Here is an 18,945-nt window from a genome sequence, read left to right as displayed (position 1 = left end):
CATGCATCTGCTGTATATAGAAGAAGGGTTATAAAATATAAAGAAACATCTAATTGCAGCCATCTTTAACAGTTATTGTATTTTTGTGAAAATTGTTCAAAAATACTTTCCCAAGATTTCTGGAACCAGGGTGACATTCTAGCCAGGTTTTCAGCTGCTGCTTTTACTCAAGCTATTGAAAATAGAATGTCAGGAAAAACCTTGATTTGTTTTCTAATCAGTGTGTGTAGAGATGTATTAAATAATTCTCTCTAATTTCTTAATCACTGCCATTCAGTTTGTAGCCTCTGGTTCCCTGGTGTTCCTCTGGTAATATATATCTCAAGGGAAAACTAGGTACAGGAAATAGCTCTTTCATCTCATTCTTCAGAAAAGCAGGAGCTATTCTGTTAGTTTTCTAGGACAAACATATACTGTTGATTCATTATCACAATGAACATCTGATATTATCATTAAATGAAATAAGCCACGGGAACCCACAGAATAGAATCTGGGGAGAAAAAAAACTATAGAAATTGTGAAGGAACTGAATAATTCTTACAGGGTTTTTTTTATGGATTTCTTATTTTTGTCATGAACTTGTTCAACGCTGACCCCCAAAAAATATTTTTCTAATATTCAAGGAAAGGAAAAAATTTGGACCCCTTGGTTGGAACATATGTTATGAATTTAATGACAGTGACAGAGAATGTGCCTTATTAAACCTCAATCTTTATTGCCAAGAAGGAAAAATACCCTGGGATGCCCTCACATATATAACAGGTAAGGGTATCAAGTTAATAATTTTGTGACATCCATACTTAACCATACATATTACCTATCATAAATGTCTGCTGTAAGTGATTGGGGTCAGAGAGTTATTTATGTGAGGTCAAGGACTTTGTGTTATGCACTTTTTAACCTTAAACGTAAAAACAAAAACATAGTCCTCCAGTATGACTATCAGCTGGGAATTTTATTTGAACTGTCCCCATAAATCTGTGTGGTATCAAGCTGTGGAATTATGCCAAATTCTCTCAGTTTTAAAAATAGTTTTCCATAGCACAAAAAGGGCTGTTGATTATAAGTCATAATCACTAGCTCATAGATCCACTTATATTTTTATTTGAGAAATGGAATATATATGGTGGAATGTAGTCCAGAATCACAGGAGGGAGTGGCAAAGAGACAATGGAGTATATGGCGGGCAGGAAGAGAGCAAGGTCAAGCCCTCCCTAGCAATTGACAGAGAATATGGATAGTTATTGTGGATAATCACTTTATATAGGCCAACAAAATAAAGGAACTACTCAGAAGTAGCTCCACATGTCTGTCAGTGTATTGAGAGTTCATGACTGGAAGAGACATGGCAACATGGTCAGCCAATGAGGGCTGTTTGGAAACTGAAACAGTATTTGCTGTGTGAGCAGCAAGAAGCCTGGGTGTAGCTTAGCTCTGTAGCTCTGAGTGTGGGCTGAACTCTAAACTAGTCTGCTGCTCTAAACTAAAAGTGAAACTGTTCTCTCCTCTGCCTGTGTTTGCTTGCATTTGCTACCACGTTGGAAAAACCTGCTTTTGGTATTGTATATTTACTTCATGTGTTATATTATATATAAAGAGAAGTTAATGAATCCTGCTGAATCAGTTACCTGTGTGTGCTTTCTGGATGTGATTGCTACAACAAACTCTGACAATGTCGCTCTTGATTCTTTGAGCCTGAGAATATTTCAGATAGAGTGGTCATAATGCTTTGCTGAACAAATGAATTTAAGAAAGTTTGTTTGGGATATTAAATACTAATTTCCAAGGCTTTCTGATTACTGATGTAATTATTATCCCACTGAGTTCACAATTATACATAACAACAACTTAATTGTTGGGACAAGCGGAATTCTTTCCTGCATAGACAAAAAATATCTGGTGAGTCTATATACAGTATCTTCATTGCATATGAAATATCTTCATTTCTGAACGCAACTATCAGTGTTACTGATAGAGCTACAGGTTTCTTCTGGGTGTGATATATGCATGCCATTATGCAACAAATTAAAATTTTCCAACTAAAAAATTGAAAGCCCGAAATTGTCCATTTTCCTGTTATCATAGAGACAGCAGCCAGACTGGGTATGCTGGTTAATGGACGGAGCATACCCAGTCTGGCTGCTGTCTCTACTGTACCAGAAAATGAGTGTATCAGGTAAGAACCAGTGCCCATTTTGTCAGTAAATTGTTGATTCAGAATTATACATTTTTTAACCAGTAGAATGCAGGATCTTCTACAGCTACAGGTATGAGGGCAAATTATACCAACAATCCAGTTAAAATGTTAAAATGACCAAGTAAAATTAAGCATGAAAATAGGTAAAACTATCAAGTTTAAATGTGTTTTGCGGAATTCTTAAATACCAACAAATTGTTTTAAGTCCATATCCATAGGGATTGTGTTTTAGAGATCGGGACAATTACAAAGAAGGCTCAGCCCCTGGATTCCACTAGCAAAGCTACAGCAACTTTAGAAAAACTTCCCCAGTTACTTCATCATCTAGAATAATGTGCTGTCTAAGAGGCTTTAAATATATAAACCAGGACATTGTCTTTCACTGTGAAATAAACTTGCAGCCAGTGAAGGTCTTTTAGTACAAGTGTAGCCTGACTACTGAGCTCTGTGTTAATTGAGATTTCTAGGCTGAATTCAAAGGTATCACCTTACAAAACACACGGGGGTAATCAAAAAGCAAGGTGGCTACCAGTATACCGTTTAAAGCAATTTTCTTCTGGGAAAAGGTACAGTTGTCACATCAGCCAAAATTGATAAAAGGCACTCTTAAGGAATGGCTCTGAGGAAATAGAGAGGGATCTGGATCTACAACAGCTTCAGACTGCATATGACCTCTTTTTGAGGAAAATAAGTAACCTTCCTCCTCCCATGTACTAAAACTAAATATACCCAGCAGATAGACAAAAAGTTAAAAACAAGAGGGAGCCCCTTTTAAAGTATAAGTAGGCTTCCTTTTGTTACCCTGTAATACAGAAATCTTCATGGACCTGTTTTAAGTGATCTGATATAGCCCGGGTGTCAGCAACGCGCAACTCCAGAACCACATGCAGTTCTTTGGGCTCTCTGCTGCGGCTCCCTGTCATATCACTGGCTGGCCTCACCCTGCCCTCACAGTCACTCCTTGCCTGGCCTGAGAAGGTAAGGGCAATGGCAGGGAATGGAGAAGCGGCCAGGGCTGATTCTCCAGCACCTCACACTTGCTGGAACTTCTTCCAGCCCTTATTGGTGCTGGGCATTTCTCAGTCACTTGGAGAGACATGCAACCTGCTCTCCACCCCGAGACACTGGCCCGACCCAGCCACGACCGATGCCAGCCTCATTAACATGAGGGCTGGCGGGGTGGGAATGGGATCCAGGAGAAGGGGACGACGGAAAGAGGGACTGGCCCACAGCACCCAGCCACAGCTTTAAGAAGCTCAGGGCAGCAGGAATAGGGGACTGGCGCTGCTGAACCTCGCACATCCACCCCGGGGGTCAGGCTTGAAGAAAACCTCTCCAAAGACGCTCATCTGTCAGACGGTCTGGCCCCCTCTCTGTATGTATATGTATGTGTTCTGTCCCCCAAGCCTCCAAATTATACTGATGCCGGCTTGGCCATCTGCCACGACTAATGAAGTAGATAAGCCACCCCTTGGCTAGGAGTCCAGAAAGTTATCTCTATGAAAAACCAGACTCATGGAATTCACTGACTTCTTCAAACTTAAACTGATGTTTCCTGCAAAATTCCCCTCCCGTCACTCCATGTATAAGCTCTCTGGAAGGGTCCAATCAGTAGCCACCTGTGTCCTATTTCCTTCCGCGAGCCTGTTTCCACAGCTGCTGCCTCCTCCTATCAGCCCTCCGCATTCGTATGTCAGGGACAACCTCCCCCTGTTCTTCCTCACTGCTCCCTGATTCAGATGCCATCTGGTGGCCAACAGGGCTCTCTAGTCCCTGTTCTGACTCCGAACACCCCCCCGAGTCTTCCTCAGCTTCCAGGGCAGTCCCATAATGTTCATCGCTGTCAGATTCCAGCAACAGCTCAGCCGGCCATTGCTGGGCCACAACATGTGTGTGTGTGTGTGTGTGTGTGTGTGTGTATTCGGGTCTTTTCCTGTGTAAGATTGAGATTGTCTTGGCAACGTTTCGGCAAGGTCCCACTCGCCCTCTTCAGGCTGGTGTTTTCTTTTATATTGTAATGACCTGTGTGGTGGGTGGGGTTGGTTTGTTGACTAGGGCTGGTTTCCAGATGTCTGCTAGGCAGGAGGTATCGTCACGTTTATTCATGTTGTGGGGGTATCTCTCTATTTCGATGGCTTCCATAATTATTCTCTTGTTGAAGTGTTCTGTTTTGGAGATTAATTTGGTTCCTTCAAAATCAATTTCATGTCCTGTTGCTTTAAGGTGCTGGAAAAGAGATGAAGTTTTTTTCTGACTGCGTTCTTGTGTTCTGCAATGTGTGCATTTATTCTCCTATTAGTTTGTCCAATGTATGTGGCAGGGCAGATTTTGCATGGTATTTCGTAGACTCCTTGGTTTTCTAGCTGGATCTTGACTTTGGAGTTTCTTAAGATGTTGGCTATTTTTTGGTCAGTGCTGAAGGCTGTCTTGATATTGTGCTTGTGGAGAATTTTGCTGATTTTATCTGTGGTGCCTTTGATGTAAGGGAGGAGGGTGATGCCATTGTCCTGTTCTGTATCTTGGTTCTTGGGGGGGGGGAGTCTCTCTTTGGATTAGGTTGGTAATTGTTTTTCTTTGGAATCCATTGGAGATTAAACGTTTGTGAGAGTGTGTAATTCAGTTTTCAGGTGGTCTTTGTCAGCTAGGCATTTGGTTCTGGAGATGAGGGTCTTGGCTACAGAGTTGACCTGTGCAGGGTGGTGATGGGATTGTGCATTTAAGTAGCGGTTGGTGTGTGTTTTTTTCCGGTAGATGGTGTGTCCTAGGGAGCCATTGGTTTTTTTGTAGATTACGACGTCCAGAAAGGGAAGTTGGTTGTTTGCTTCTATTTCCATAGTGAATTGTGTTTTGGGGTGTAGGCTGTTGAGATGTGTGAGGAAGTTGTCCAGTTTTTCTTTCCCGTGTGGCCAAATCATGAAAGTGTCATCAACATATCTAAGCCAGAGTTTGGGTTTGTGTTCAGATTTATCTAAGATGTTGGTTTCAAAATGTTCCATGTATAAGTTTGCAATGATCGGTGAGAGGGGTGATCCCATGGGTGCTCTTTCTATCTATTTGTATCTTTGTCCATTATGGATGAAGTATGTGTTGGTTAGGCAGTGGTTGGTCAGGTCCAGGATGTGTTTAGGGAGTTGTGTTTGTTCTGGATGGCTGTCAAGGGTTCTTTTATAGGCACTAGGGTGAAGAGGGATATGACATTGAAGCTCACGAGTAGGTCGCTGGGTTGTAGGTTTTGTTTCTTTATTGTTTCTATGAAGTGGAGTGAGTTTTCTACGTGTGAGGTGATGGATTCTGTGTAGGATATGTATGTATATATGTATGTATGTATATCTGTGTCTCTCTTTATGTCTGCCTGTGTGTCTGTCTGTCTATATCTCTCTCTCACTCTCTCTCGCTCCCTGTCTCTTCTCTCTCTCTTGAAAAGCCTTCGAGCTCTTTTTAGGACTCTTCGTCATCCTTTTCTTTCTTCTTTTTAGAATTCCAGGCTGGCTGAGGAATAGGTGCAAGCCGTGGTGGAGGCTTCCTTCCTTCCTCCTCCTCCTCCTCCTCCTCCTCCTCCTCCTCCTCCTCCTCTCGCAACCCCCTGGCCAGCTGTGGTGGGGCTGGGAGGGTGCGCACGAGCAGGAAGACCCTCAAGCAAGTGGCCGAGTTCGGCCAAAGCGCAGCAAAGGCATGCACGGAGTGGGTGGCCACTCGCTTGAGAGGATCTTTCCGTTCATGCACACCCTTCTGGCCCTGCCACAGCTGGCCAGGGGTCGCAAGAGGAGGGGGGGAGAAGGAGAAGTGTCTCCAGAGCCTTAGTGCAGTGTAGAAGCAGCTTTGTACTTGCCTTCGTGCCACATTTATGCTCAAGTCAGCCTTTGCCTCCTGCTGCTTCGGGCTGGAGCTTGCGCCCGCTGCACTCAGCCAAAGAGCTGCCGGAGGGGGCACAGCAAGGCAATGGCTAGAGCTTTAGTACAGGAGCAAAGTGGCCCTGTACTTGTCTTTGTGCAGAGAGAGATACAAAGAGGGGGAGACACACACACACACAGAGGGAGATACAGACAGAGGGAGGAGATAGAGTTGGCCATGCCCACCCAGGTTTTGTAACTTCTGGTGTTTTCTGTTCTGTGGGAAACGGGTCTAAATGGCTCTTTGAGCGTTTAAGGTTGCAGATCCCTGATATAGCCCTTCATCTGAAGAAAACAACATATTTGGGAACCAGTATGATTGGGGTAAATTGTAGGAGTGAAACAGAAATATGATTTTCATTCTCCTTTAGGTCTTTTGCTCTAGTTTGTAGCACATGGTCTTTTCTTGTTTTACATTTCATACTTCCAGACCAGCAGTAAGGCGAGTTGTATATCTCATGGGAACATGTATTATTCTATTATGGCCTTATGAATAATCAATAAAGTATTATTATGTTCCATCACACCGTCAGCCAGATATTCAGATTGGATTTGGCATTTTTATCCACTTATGGAGTCCTTCCCAAGAATTATATAATGAATTCATTATATAATGAATTCATTATATATGAAAAATATTCATTATTATTTTAATCAATAAATTATTATTTATGATGTTCGCCTTGACTTGTGGACAAAACACAAACTCACATAGTAAAAATTAGCTTTAGACTCTTACTATGATTTCAGTCTCAAGAGTTTTCTTGGCTGTTTCAATACATTTATTACCCAGAGCTCAATCTGCTGGCACTCTCAGCTTCACTATTGTTAATGTGCAGCCAGCAATATACTTAACACTGCAGTTCAGTGAAAACTGCAAAGTAGGTACAACTTTATATATTTATGAAGTTATTACAGTTGCCCTAAAGCTCTAAAAGGTTGGGTATTGTTTGAACTAAAAGCTTTTAAAAACAAAATTTCAAAATCTGACATGAAAATGGAAAGTCAAAATTTGCACTACTGGTATCTATTATGTTTATCATTTTGGCTATATGTTTCTATTTAAATGATAGAATAATCTTGCAACCCAAATTTGTACACCAAAGCTTGGCGTAGTTAAGGAAAAAATTAGTCACAAAGTGTTATAAGATACACAGGTATCCATATTTTACACTTTTCCTACCAAATAGCAGTTATTTAATTATGCAAGTATTAATCAGCCTGCAAGTATACAATTTTGCATATTCATCAATTATTAAAATTAATCTTATTGCACATAATGTGATAGTCTGGCATTTTGCACATTTCTATTAATGTAGTCAGAGGAAATTTAGATGCATGATAACACATTTTAGAAGTCACTAGTTCAATAATTATTCAGAGAAAATAGAGCTAAAAATGTGTTACATTAAACATAATGAATGATGAGATCATTTGTAAAACAAATCATGTTGCAGGGGAGATTACATATGGAGGACGAGTTACAGATGCTTGGGATCAAAGGTGTCTTCGCACAATCCTAAAGAGGTTTTTTTCTCCTGAAACTTTGGAAGAGAAGTATAAATATTCTGAATCAGGTAAATACATTTTGACATTAGTAAAAGCTTCTATTAAACTGATTGCAATCACTCTATTAAAATGATTCAATTGTGTTTGAGAAGAATAAAACTAATTACTGGTATTGCATTCTTCCCTGGAATGGTTATTATGAGCAAGAATACACAACCTGAGGTGTATTGGCCACCTGTCACATATAAAACTTGAATATGTTCACCAGAGCCTAACCCTCAAAAGAACTCACCAAGTATAATTTTCAATGACAGAAAAGAAAAAAAATAAATAAATCAGTGGGTAATTGATTCCCTTAAAAGAATGGACATAATCTTATAAAAATCAGGTATACCTAATTTCATTTTAAATTAATACAATTTCAGGTATTGAGTGGTACATTTCAGATTCTCATGATTTAATCTGTTTCTTAAGTGACTGCAATGTATTCTCATTCCCCCCAACTGCTCATTTGCCATCCATCCTTATGTTCATCCATTTAGTCCTCATGTGGTTATTTCTCTCTTACAAGGAATTGGGCATATGTTAGAACGTGCTGTCCCTCAATTTCTTAAAATCTGAATTGTTATAGGTATCAGCATGTGGCTGTTTTTCTGGATTATTCCCAGTCAAAAAAAGTCAAGATCTTTGGATCATGCAGCCTCCATTTTTAAAACCTTGAATTCAGAAGAGCTAAACTGTAAAGTTAAATGAAGAGAAGCATTTTAGAATTTCGGTGGTCGAGTTTCTATACGTTCAAATATAGACGATCTTGCCCTTGTGATGCAGTGTTTCCTTCTGCTCCTTTCAAGGTCAGCTGCAGTAGCTCCTTTTGCTGGTGAGCTAAATAGAGCACACCGTCACAGTACAATGGTTTATTACTTCTGCGTATGGCAAATGCATCGCCAGCATCCTTATTCCCAGACTTTTGAGTGCAAATGAGTGATGTCTTCTAGATGAGGATATTACTTTACTCAAGTTCTCCTTTCATACCTCCTGATTCCCAACTTCAGTTTTGTCTTTTCTTGATCAACCTTTCCCAATATGTCACTGGGTTCCGATTTTTTCAAATAAAAGCTTCCGGAAAGACACTACCTACATATCTACAATATGCTGCATGAGTTTATTTTTATTCCCAAACTGCTCTTTATTTCTCAGTAGATACAACTTTAAAAGAAAAAAAATTGAATTTCTCGCATATTGTAGTTAGACATTTCTAAGTATGCATTGTATTTTGGGGGCGGGGGGGGGCACCATTATTAACAAAATGTTTTATTCTGCTATTTTAAATTACTGTATTGCCGTTCATTAGTAGTTTCCTCATAGGAGCTCAAGACAACCTTTTTTTTTCTTCATTAATTTGCTTTTTCAGGAGCAGTACTTCTTTCCTAAGAAGCAAATAGTTGATGAAAAGCATTTACAGAAAACGGGTGTCTTTATTGGTGTATAGGGGAAACATTTAGGTATAGGAAACACCACTTGAATAGTATGAATGATTAGTGCAATTAATGATCCTACGAAAGGGCTGTATTATTCAAATTCACATTATTCGAGGTGATATTTCTATGGAAAACATGGTAATTGGTTCCAGCTCAACAGAAAGATTTTCAACATAATTTGTTATATATTTATGTTAATGAAATGTTACATTGAAGGACAAAAATAATATAATTCAAATGTATGGTTAGCAAAGTCATAGAGTAGTTACAGAAAGCAGTATTAAAAAAAAACAATTCTACCATAGATTCAGGCATTCCAACATGCCCTTTTTTAATGTTGCTAAGACCCTGTTCATGTTCAATTGCATCAAATTTTTGGTCTAATATAATAACAAGCATCTTCTTTTTAAAACTTGAACTGTTTTCCTCTGACACACTCTTCTTTTTCTCCAATTTGTGCCCATGAAGATTAACAGTATCTAAGTGGCTAAGACACTGAGCTTGTCGATTAGAAAAGTCGGCAGTTTGGTGGTTAAAATCCCTTGTGCCCTGTAACAGAGTGAGCTACTTCTCCCAGCTTCTTCCAACCTAGCAGTTCAAAAGGATGTAAAAATGCATGTAGAAAATTAGGGACCACCTTGGTGGGAAGGTAATAGCGTTCTGTGCACCTTCGATGTTTAATCATGCTGGCCACATGACCACAGAGACGTCTTCGGACAGCGTTGGCTCTTTGGCTTTGAAATGGAGACAAGAGCACTGCTCCCTAGAGTTGGGAACAACTAGCACATATGTGCAAGGGGAACCTTTACTTTAACATACACATCCCAGCTAAATTGTATATGCGCTTGCACCCATGTTCCTTGCCTTGATTCAATTTTGGGTCACATTAAACACAACCTAGTATTAATTTACAATTCACACTATATCGAATATTGCATTATTTGAACTTGCACTAGTCGTGATTTACCTGTATACAGAGCAGGGAATGATCACCAAGACAGGCTGAGCAAAATGAGACGTCCTTTGTGTACATTTCATACATGACTAGCAGAATGAAATGGTACAGAATCTCCAAGGCTCTTGAGATTGATAGGAATACAGCTATGAAGAGCATTATTATTTCATTTTGTTGAAGAAATTTCATGCACCTGCTTTGAAAATCACTGGAAAAATACAAGCATTTGATTTTACCACGCTATTGTTATATAATTATTTTTTTCAATTAGAGTTGCATGTTGAAGTTATTAATAGAAATGTTCCAGTCCAGTTCACTAGAAAGCCTGCTAGCTGTACACATTCTCACAATTACTACATATTTTACAAGCTGTAGTAGGCATACTTAATGTGTATTAGATTATCTAAATGTAATGTGCAATGCAAATATAAAGCTCTGGAAATTTCTGCAAGGCTTGACCTACCCATCGGTCTTTTAATCCCAATAGATGCATTTTGTCTTTTAAAATAGTCAAATATAATCTAATAATTGGAGCCTTAACATTTGTTGGCCCATTTCCTTTGGTTACAAGGAAGAAATGTGCAGCTCGTTCTCTTACAAAGCCTGCATTCCCTTCCCCTATTTATTCTCGAGCATTCGAGCACATCTGTCTCATAACTTGCTCTTTCTGATCTAATCTCAGTTCATTTGGAAACAAACAGTTACATCTCATTAGCAATATGAGGAAAGCTGCATTCTTTCCAAGCCATCCTTGTGAATACTTTTCCTAGGTTCTTGTGGTTTCAGTTCTACTCATTGCAGGTTTTCAGGGTTTTTTTTTTTATTGTAGTTCATCTTCTGGTCTTGTCCTTCAGAGTATTTGCATTGATTTCATTCTCCTACTCTTCCTCCCAGCTGTTGAGTACAACCATGATCTGATTCTCCCTGGCACGAATGCTCTACAAATTAAGAATGTATTTCTGTACAAAAAAATACTTTACTCCATGCTGTTAGAGTGGGTGATCAAGTAATTCACCTTTTTCCTCCTGTCATTAGGAAGCATATATCTATGTGTATATCTATCTCAATCAGGAGTGTTTCAGGTACTAATTTGAGCTTGAACTGCCCAAGCATCTCCATTCTCATAAAACACGATCAGAGAAAATGTTAACACTATTGGTCTTAATTAAAATCAATGCCAAGCATAGCTTGTACCCTGTCTGAATAGGTTCTGTACTCTTTCCCTCTAATTCCAAAGACTGGGGAAAATTCAGCCTTTGATCCAGTCTGTTTTTCATTCCCGCGCCCAGTGATTTTCTCTGGGAAAAAGAAAAAAGAAAACTGCAGAAAGCTGCTGAAACTTTCTTGAGACTCTCCTCCACAGGGCTTAAAAAATAATAACTTCCCAAGGGCTCTGGAGAGTTTGTGGCTTTCCCAGGGCCTAAATTCTGTTCTCCTACTTTTATTCTCCCAATTAGCGATACCTGTTTTTAGTTTTTCTACTTTAAGCTACCTAGTTTTTCTACTACCCTAGACATTTTAAAAGTCCTTCCCCACTTTCAGTCTGTGTGTTTTTTAATCCTTTTGAATCAGTCTTCACTCCACTGTTTTCTTGACAAGATTTCAGAAGTGGTTTGCCACCTTCCCAGAGCTGAAAGAGCACCCAAAAGTGCCCAGCTGGTTTGTATCTAAAGCAGGACTAGAACTGACAGCCTCCTGGTTTCTGGCCTGGGGTCTTAACTGCTGCCCAAACTGGATCTCTTCAATCTTATTTAATCCTATCTTAAAGGTTGGCTTTCTTTGCATGCCCAAGGAACAGGTTTTAATTAACTCTTTGGATGTCATTCCTACCAAACAGCTTTCTCATTGCTCAAGTGAATTGACACTATCTCCGATAACTTTTAATTATTTCCTTCCTGTTTTGAAATGAAAACCAATCACTTTACTTAACCAGTATTCACTTTACATGATCAGATTGCTATATACACTATATAAATATAAAATATTTGTGTGAGTATTAACTGTCTAATGTTAATGGGTAAGCAATGTATTATTTCTTCTTGTTGGTTTAAAAATGTCCATACAAATAGTTTCTCTCTCATAAATTCAACCCAGAGTAAACTCCAGAGAAGTGTGTACATTATTTCTAATTCACAATGGTAATTTCAGCAAGTTTTCTTGCCACCCTGGTAGCTGTGCTGGCAACACCTGGATGCGATCCTGCCCCATACATCCCTGCGGCCGATTCGCTCTCACAGGGAGTAACTCCTCCGGGTGCCGTCCACTAGGCAGTGCCAGCGGGCGACTCCCAGGAGTAGGGCCTTCTCTGTGATGGGCCCGACCCTCTGGAATGACCTCCCCCCGATATTAGAATAACCACTGATCTCCGCTCCTTCCGTAAGAAGCTTAAGACCCACCTGTTCAGCTTAGCTGGCCTGGCCTAACTGTAGTTTTGTGTCCCTCTAGCCTGTATTTTAAATTTTTAGGGGTAGGTTTTTAGGTTGTTTTAATTTTTAATCATACTGTACAGCCTAGTATTTAATTTGATTTTACGGGTATCTAAGAATATTTAATTTTGTATACTGTTTTTATTGTGTGGTCTGTACACCACCCCGAGTCCCTTCGGGGAGAGGGGGCGGTCTATAAATTTAATAAATATAAATATAAATATATAATTAAATGTCAATGCCATTCTATTCTATGTGCTAAAAACACAGCAAAAAACTCCCCAAGGAATATTAAAATTGCTTATTTCAGTGACTGGTACCTTAGTACCTCTTCACTGGGGACCAGTTTAGAAGAAAGGGGGAATTAAAAATTGAAACTGTTTAGGGACTAGAAATTATATTCAGAAGCTCTTCTCTAAGTATCCTCACGAAATTTGCAATGGTGGCAGAGGAGAAAGCCTTCTCTTGGATGGTGTCCTTGAGGAGAACTCAAGGAGAGAGGCTCTCCTCAAGGATGCTTCCCCAAAGTCCACAATCAATGGAGCTCCTTTTATTTCTCAAACTTATTGAGGGGGGAAAAAAACTTCAAGCGCTAAAAAAATTGCTTAATGTTGTTTTTATTGGCTGTCTTGATTGTTGCTCTTTCTATGTGTTTAACTGAATGCTGGTGTTTTATCTAATTGAGCTTAGAATGTTTTAAAACTATTTGTTATAACTTTAAAATATTCTAAGCCCAATTAGATAAAACACCAGCATTCAGTTAAATACATAGAAAGAGCAACTATCAAGACAGCCAATAAAAGCAATATTATTTGTTGTTTCAAATAAGCTCTGTATAAATGGCGTTCCATACTAATGTGTTTTCTCTACTCTTTCATAAAGCAACAAATATATATTGTAAAACAATAGAGAAAAACTATGAAAGTATTATAAAATACTTAGACAATTTTTAATGTAGATGTTTGGGAAGTTATTTTTCAATATTTTAAGTCCTGTAACTTTAGGAAGACCTAATCTGACACATACCATGTAGAGTGGTAGAATGTTCTCTGAAAGCTAGCAGTATGGTATTAATTATTAAAGTTGAATCCACATAAAATTGCATCGTATAGAATGCATGAAATTGTTATTGTGTTTGTCTTTTAATAAGTTTCTATTTTTTTTTAATAAAACAGGAATATATTTTTCCCCTGTGGCTGACAGTTTGCAAAACTTTAAGGAGTATATTGAAAACCTTCCTTTGATTGATGACCCAGAAATATTTGGAATGCATGAAAATGCCAATTTAGCATTCCAGGTGCGAATATACTCAAAATAAATGTTCAAAACTAATTTAAGATAAATTGTGTTTTACAGCTCAGTGTAAAAGGAGGACTTTGCTAGTGCTAGCCAGTTGCACAAAAATAACAAGCAGTAATTGTTAAGTGTTTTATGCAGGATTACTAAAATGTGTCCATCCCTAAAATGTTACTAAATTAATTCTCAGTCATGTGAAAGGTTTTCTTTTCAGTTATTTTAAAATGCTATGATTGTTATAATGTATGCTATAGATATTTCATTACCAATAATCTTTATACAAATGATATTGCCATATCAATTAATAATTTTGCTTAACAGAAGAATAACTTCAAATTTACACCGTCAGCCTGCAATATTCTTGTTAAATAAAACTGTGCTCTCTTAACATCTAGTGCAGTTTCTCTGAGGTTATTTTAAATCATTTATTGAAAATCATCTTAATTATTCTCAATGGAATTGCCAACATTCTAAACTCCACCACCTCCTAGTTCTCTCGGCATGGGGCAGGTCACCTTTACAGTTGGCAGAAATCTGAAGCAATCTGCAAACAGAACAAATACACTCCTGCAGTCTAAAATACAAAATCTTATTTCAAGGGCAAGATTTCCCCGAGAGTATTTCAGGTATCTGTCATCTGTTATACAGCCTGAGTCCTTGTGTAATATTAACATAATAAATTATTATGGTTGATTGCATAGTCAGCCAGATGTTTAGACTGGGTTTGGCATTTTTAACCATCTATCAAATAGTATTTGGTACACAAAAATGTGAAATCACTTCTGCCAGTTCTTTTGGTGTTGGCCTTCATATGCACCAAATTCTTCCTAAGAACTTAGGATGTCATAATGTATCTGCAGCATGGCCTTTTGAAATTGACAGATGAAAATTTTGTCAATGCATAGATTTTCTAAGAACTCATTTTTTGAATTAATTTTTCAAATCTATGTTTCCATTCAATTGCTACATGATAATTTTTACAGATGTTCCAGTGAATCATTCTGACAACTGTTATGTCATTGTTTATAATCAGTTTGTGTGATCTTCCAGCACCAATTAAGTATATGATCTACTGTTCTTCTGTTTCTTTACATAATCTGCACTTTGAACTATTTGATGGTATTTCAATTCTGACTTTGATCGCATTGCTTTCAATAGCTTGCTCTTGCACATCTAAAATCAAGCCTTTGGTTTCATTTTTTTAATGTTCTGCCAGGTCATGAATAATTTTTATAAAAGATTGAGAGGAAAGGGCTAAGGTAAAACCTGGCAATGGCTTACAATTGGAACATTAAAAAAAGAAACTGAAGGTTGGATTTTGGATGCAGAAGAGCAAGCTAGTTGAGTTAATGCAATCAAATTGGTGGGAACATAGAGTTGGAAAAAATCGTTGAGAATGAGCAGGTTAAAATATTGTAAGATTTCCAGTATAAAATCTTGACATTAGATTTAACGATGGCTGAAAAGAAGGACATGTGGATAATTGATGTAGCAATATTAGGAGACAGTAGAATTGGAGACAAAGAATTGGAGAAGATCACAACATATCAAGTGAAAATGAAAATTGAAAAATTATGGCTTAAACTAGATACAGTGGTCCCCAGTGGTCATGGACACATTGGGTGCCATACCAAAAAATCTTGGACAATACTTAGAAAATATGTATATTGATAAATTTCCCATCTGTCGATTACAAAAGGCCACACTGCTTGGATTCACTCCTACACAATATCCTAGGTTTCTATGGAGATATTCAGTCATCCATGTCATGATTGTCCCAAAGATGCTTTTCAAAAGACAAGTGGAGTTTTTTTTTGTTCCCTGAAGATGTTTCACTTCTCAACCAAGACGTTTATTCAGTTCAGAACTGAAACTCTACTTGCCCTTTGAAAAGCACTTTTGGGACAATATCCTAGGTTCTTGGGAAGAATTTGATGTGTATGCAGCCAACACCAGCTAAAAAACTGGTAGCTATGATTTCACGTTTTGTGTATGTAATAATGACAATTTATTATATGCTGTTTGAATCCCAGCAACTTAAAATATTTAAAAATAAGGAACAATGCAAAAGTCACAAAAACTGTACAAGACAAAAAAAGAAGCAAATAAATAAATTCAGAGGGGCACAGAAAGGAAGAAAGAACTTGAGTGTTTCTTCAAAACAAGATATCTTATTGTAAATCATTATCTGTAATGTTTCTTGTGAGGAAATGGAGTATTAGACAGAAACACATATATAAAAACACTGACATTTGGTGATAAAGAGTTCATTTTGATGATGTTAACTTGGGTAATGAAACATCTGCAAAACAACAACCAAGTTCAGAGACCAAGGACCCCTCAGCTCATTTTTATCTTGTGTATGATCATCTCATTTTTAAAATTGCCAAAGCAAATATCAAAATCTGTTACTTCAAGACCGAGGAACTGCTAAACATGTTGATGATGGTTGATAGTATATCAGTCATTATAAACAAATGAAGGATATAATAAGCTTAAAGTTCAACATTTTGAAAAACATTTCACAAGATGTAAATAGCCTAAGAAATAGTGGCCCTTCACAGAACGAGCAATTTTAAAAAATTATTTCCTAGAAAGTAATTACATAAAACTATTAAATATGAATTCAACCTTCATCATTAAGGCTACCTCTGATCTATATTCTAAAAAGTTACTGGATCATTGTTAAAAATATGTAGATGGATTGCCTTTCCTTCAACTGAAAGCTTTAAAATTATTTACTTGACTGAGTTGCCAACTAGTTTAATCAGCTTTAAATACTTCTGTTGATTAGAGAATCAAAATGAGAAACCGAATATAAATGCATTTTATAAGCAGTTTTAAAGACCAAATGGAAAAAATATACTGTGTGATGATTTTCACTCAGAGCCATTTTTTAATGAGTAAAATCTTCACCTTGATAAAGAATTAGTGGCTTTCATAGTAATGGTGAAATTAAACAAACAGGCAAATGTATAGAAAGAAATCTTTCAATTTTAAGTGTCATGTATTTTTAATATGGGCTTCTAAAATTAATATCTTTCATATTTTCTTTTTTTACAGCGAAAGGAAACTAATACTCTGATTACTACAATACTTGATGTTCAGCCACGAACCACAGCCCAGGGATCAGGAAAAAGCAATGATGAGATTGTGCATGAGCTTGCTAGTTCAATCCTTGCTAAAATTCCTGGTATGACAATCACTGCTTAGTTTTCTTAATATCAGGGATTATCTTGTCTTATTCCTTTATATACAAAATATCTGGTTATCTCAATCACTTTCAACATATTCAGATTTATGTAATGTATTTATCATTCAGAAGTGGTCTATTCCATGACCAGAGGTGCATGGTGAGTTAGTTTCAATACTTTTTATTTTAATTGAAGACAAGGATATTGACATCTGCTGGGAGAAGGGGGGGAAGGTAATATGGGAATCATGGTGGTGTGATCAAAGCCTTTCCTCTATAGACATCAGTGGAGAAAAGTTTAGAGAAAGGAAAAAAAAGAATTGGAGAGAGACATGGTCTCTGAGGTAAAACATTTCTTTGTGTCTGTATTATATAAGTAGAAGTATTAAGGTCATCTTCAACAACAAACAAGCTTATACAGAAGACGGCTGTTCAACTGAAACTACCACAACAAGTTGCCAGAGATTCCTTTCAAGAAATAAAAAATATCTTAGTTCTTTGTACATGTTGGCTGGGGAAATACATCAGTCTCCTAAACGATTCTAACAGCAAAAGTCATTTAAAAATAAATATTCTCCAGTATATATTAAAGTAATTGGAACATAAACAATTCAAGATGAATAACGTATGTAATTCTTTTATTTTCTGTCCAGGATCATGTTACTCTAGTAAAATCTGTGTGCTACTTAAGATTCACACAGAATTAATTTGTTTATTTTGTTCTTCGTGTTTAATATTGAGGAAAAAAACATAAATTTAAAAACATGACAATCTTTTTAGGAAACATCTTGTAACAGAGAATAGGGATGTAGAATGAAAATAATCTTCATACCTTTAAAGTGCACCTTGTTTCTATAATCACAATATAGACATTGTGCTGGACTTCACCATGGATTTTGTCTAGACTGCTTCAAAAATGCACAAATTAAAATCTTCACCCTGAAAAATGCTTGTCAGGCCATTTGTGGTTTGTATAGTTCTGCTCTGCAGAAAAGACTCTGAAATACAATTGCTATAAGGCAATAAGCAGTAAACAGCATAATGATTTTATTTAATGCAGATTAAACCTAATTTAATTTTTGCTTCCTTTAAAAAATAACATACGATACAAATGACATTGCTATTGATAAGCCATTTTTGAGGGATGATCTTAATTGAGGCAAGTTATTCTTTTAAGTGCATATCCGCAAATATTTTCTTAATGAGTAATTATTTAGAAAAACATAGTTAATTCATAAGACCTGTTAATGTCAGCCCTATTAAATAGTTGGCTGTCTATTCTGATTGTAATATCTAACTTGAGTTAGTACAGTACAGAAACAGAATGTTAAATTCACTTGCCAGTATGCCATTTGACAGCTTCTTATATATGTTTATTCAAATATAAAATCTCTATCTATTTGCTTTGTATGTTCATAGAATTTTATACTTAATTTTGCAGTGCTCTCCAGAATATGCCAGTGTGTCTGTACATTTAAAATATATCCTTAGGTTCGTTCCTTTGTTTTGCTTCATTAGCAAAGGAAGTCACCTAATATCGTATTTTTTACATTATAAGACACTCCATACCAATTAAGTTGCACCTAGCTTTTGGGGAGGAAAACAAGAAAAAAAAATCTGCCACTGCCTCCCAGCATCCATCATCTGGCTAACATCCTTACAGCAAACAGCCTGGTCAGCTTCAGCACATTATCGCAGCCTGATTTAGCACGAACATCTGATTGGTGGTTGGATTGGTCTCCCAGAATATCACTCATCAGCTGTTCCAGACTGCGGGGATCACTGCTGCCTATCACCACCTCTGCATGTCCCATTTTGGGGCTCTGCACACCCTATTTTTGGCTTCTGCGCACCCCATTTTTGGCCCATTCCAGGCAGCGGGGATCGTTGTCGCCGCCACCGATCGCCACCGCCGCCTGGAACAGGCCAAAAATGGGGTGCCCAGAGGCCGAAAACAGGGTGCCCAGAGGCCGAAAACAGCTGAAGGGTGAGGAGCTAGCC

At 37.7% G+C, this 18,945-nt stretch overlaps 1 protein-coding gene across 1 annotated transcript in view; it reads left to right on the top strand.

Annotated features, from left to right (window-relative positions):
• Positions 1-18,945, top strand: part of DNAH6 (dynein axonemal heavy chain 6) — a 206,828-nt gene that overhangs the window by 175,396 nt on the left and 12,487 nt on the right. The window contains exons 68-71 of the mRNA XM_081944223.1: positions 624-762; positions 7,545-7,664; positions 13,631-13,752; positions 16,815-16,944. Coding sequence (XP_081800349.1) covers positions 624-762; positions 7,545-7,664; positions 13,631-13,752; positions 16,815-16,944 — 511 coding nt within the window. The remainder of the gene's footprint in view (positions 1-623; positions 763-7,544; positions 7,665-13,630; positions 13,753-16,814; positions 16,945-18,945) is intronic.

Source organism: Natrix helvetica (assembly GCF_964273705.1).
Source record: "Natrix helvetica genome assembly, chromosome: 2".
NCBI lineage: Eukaryota > Metazoa > Chordata > Lepidosauria > Squamata > Natricidae > Natrix > Natrix helvetica.
Note: the sequence above shows the minus strand (reverse complement) of the source record. Positions and strands in the feature narration are given on the sequence as shown.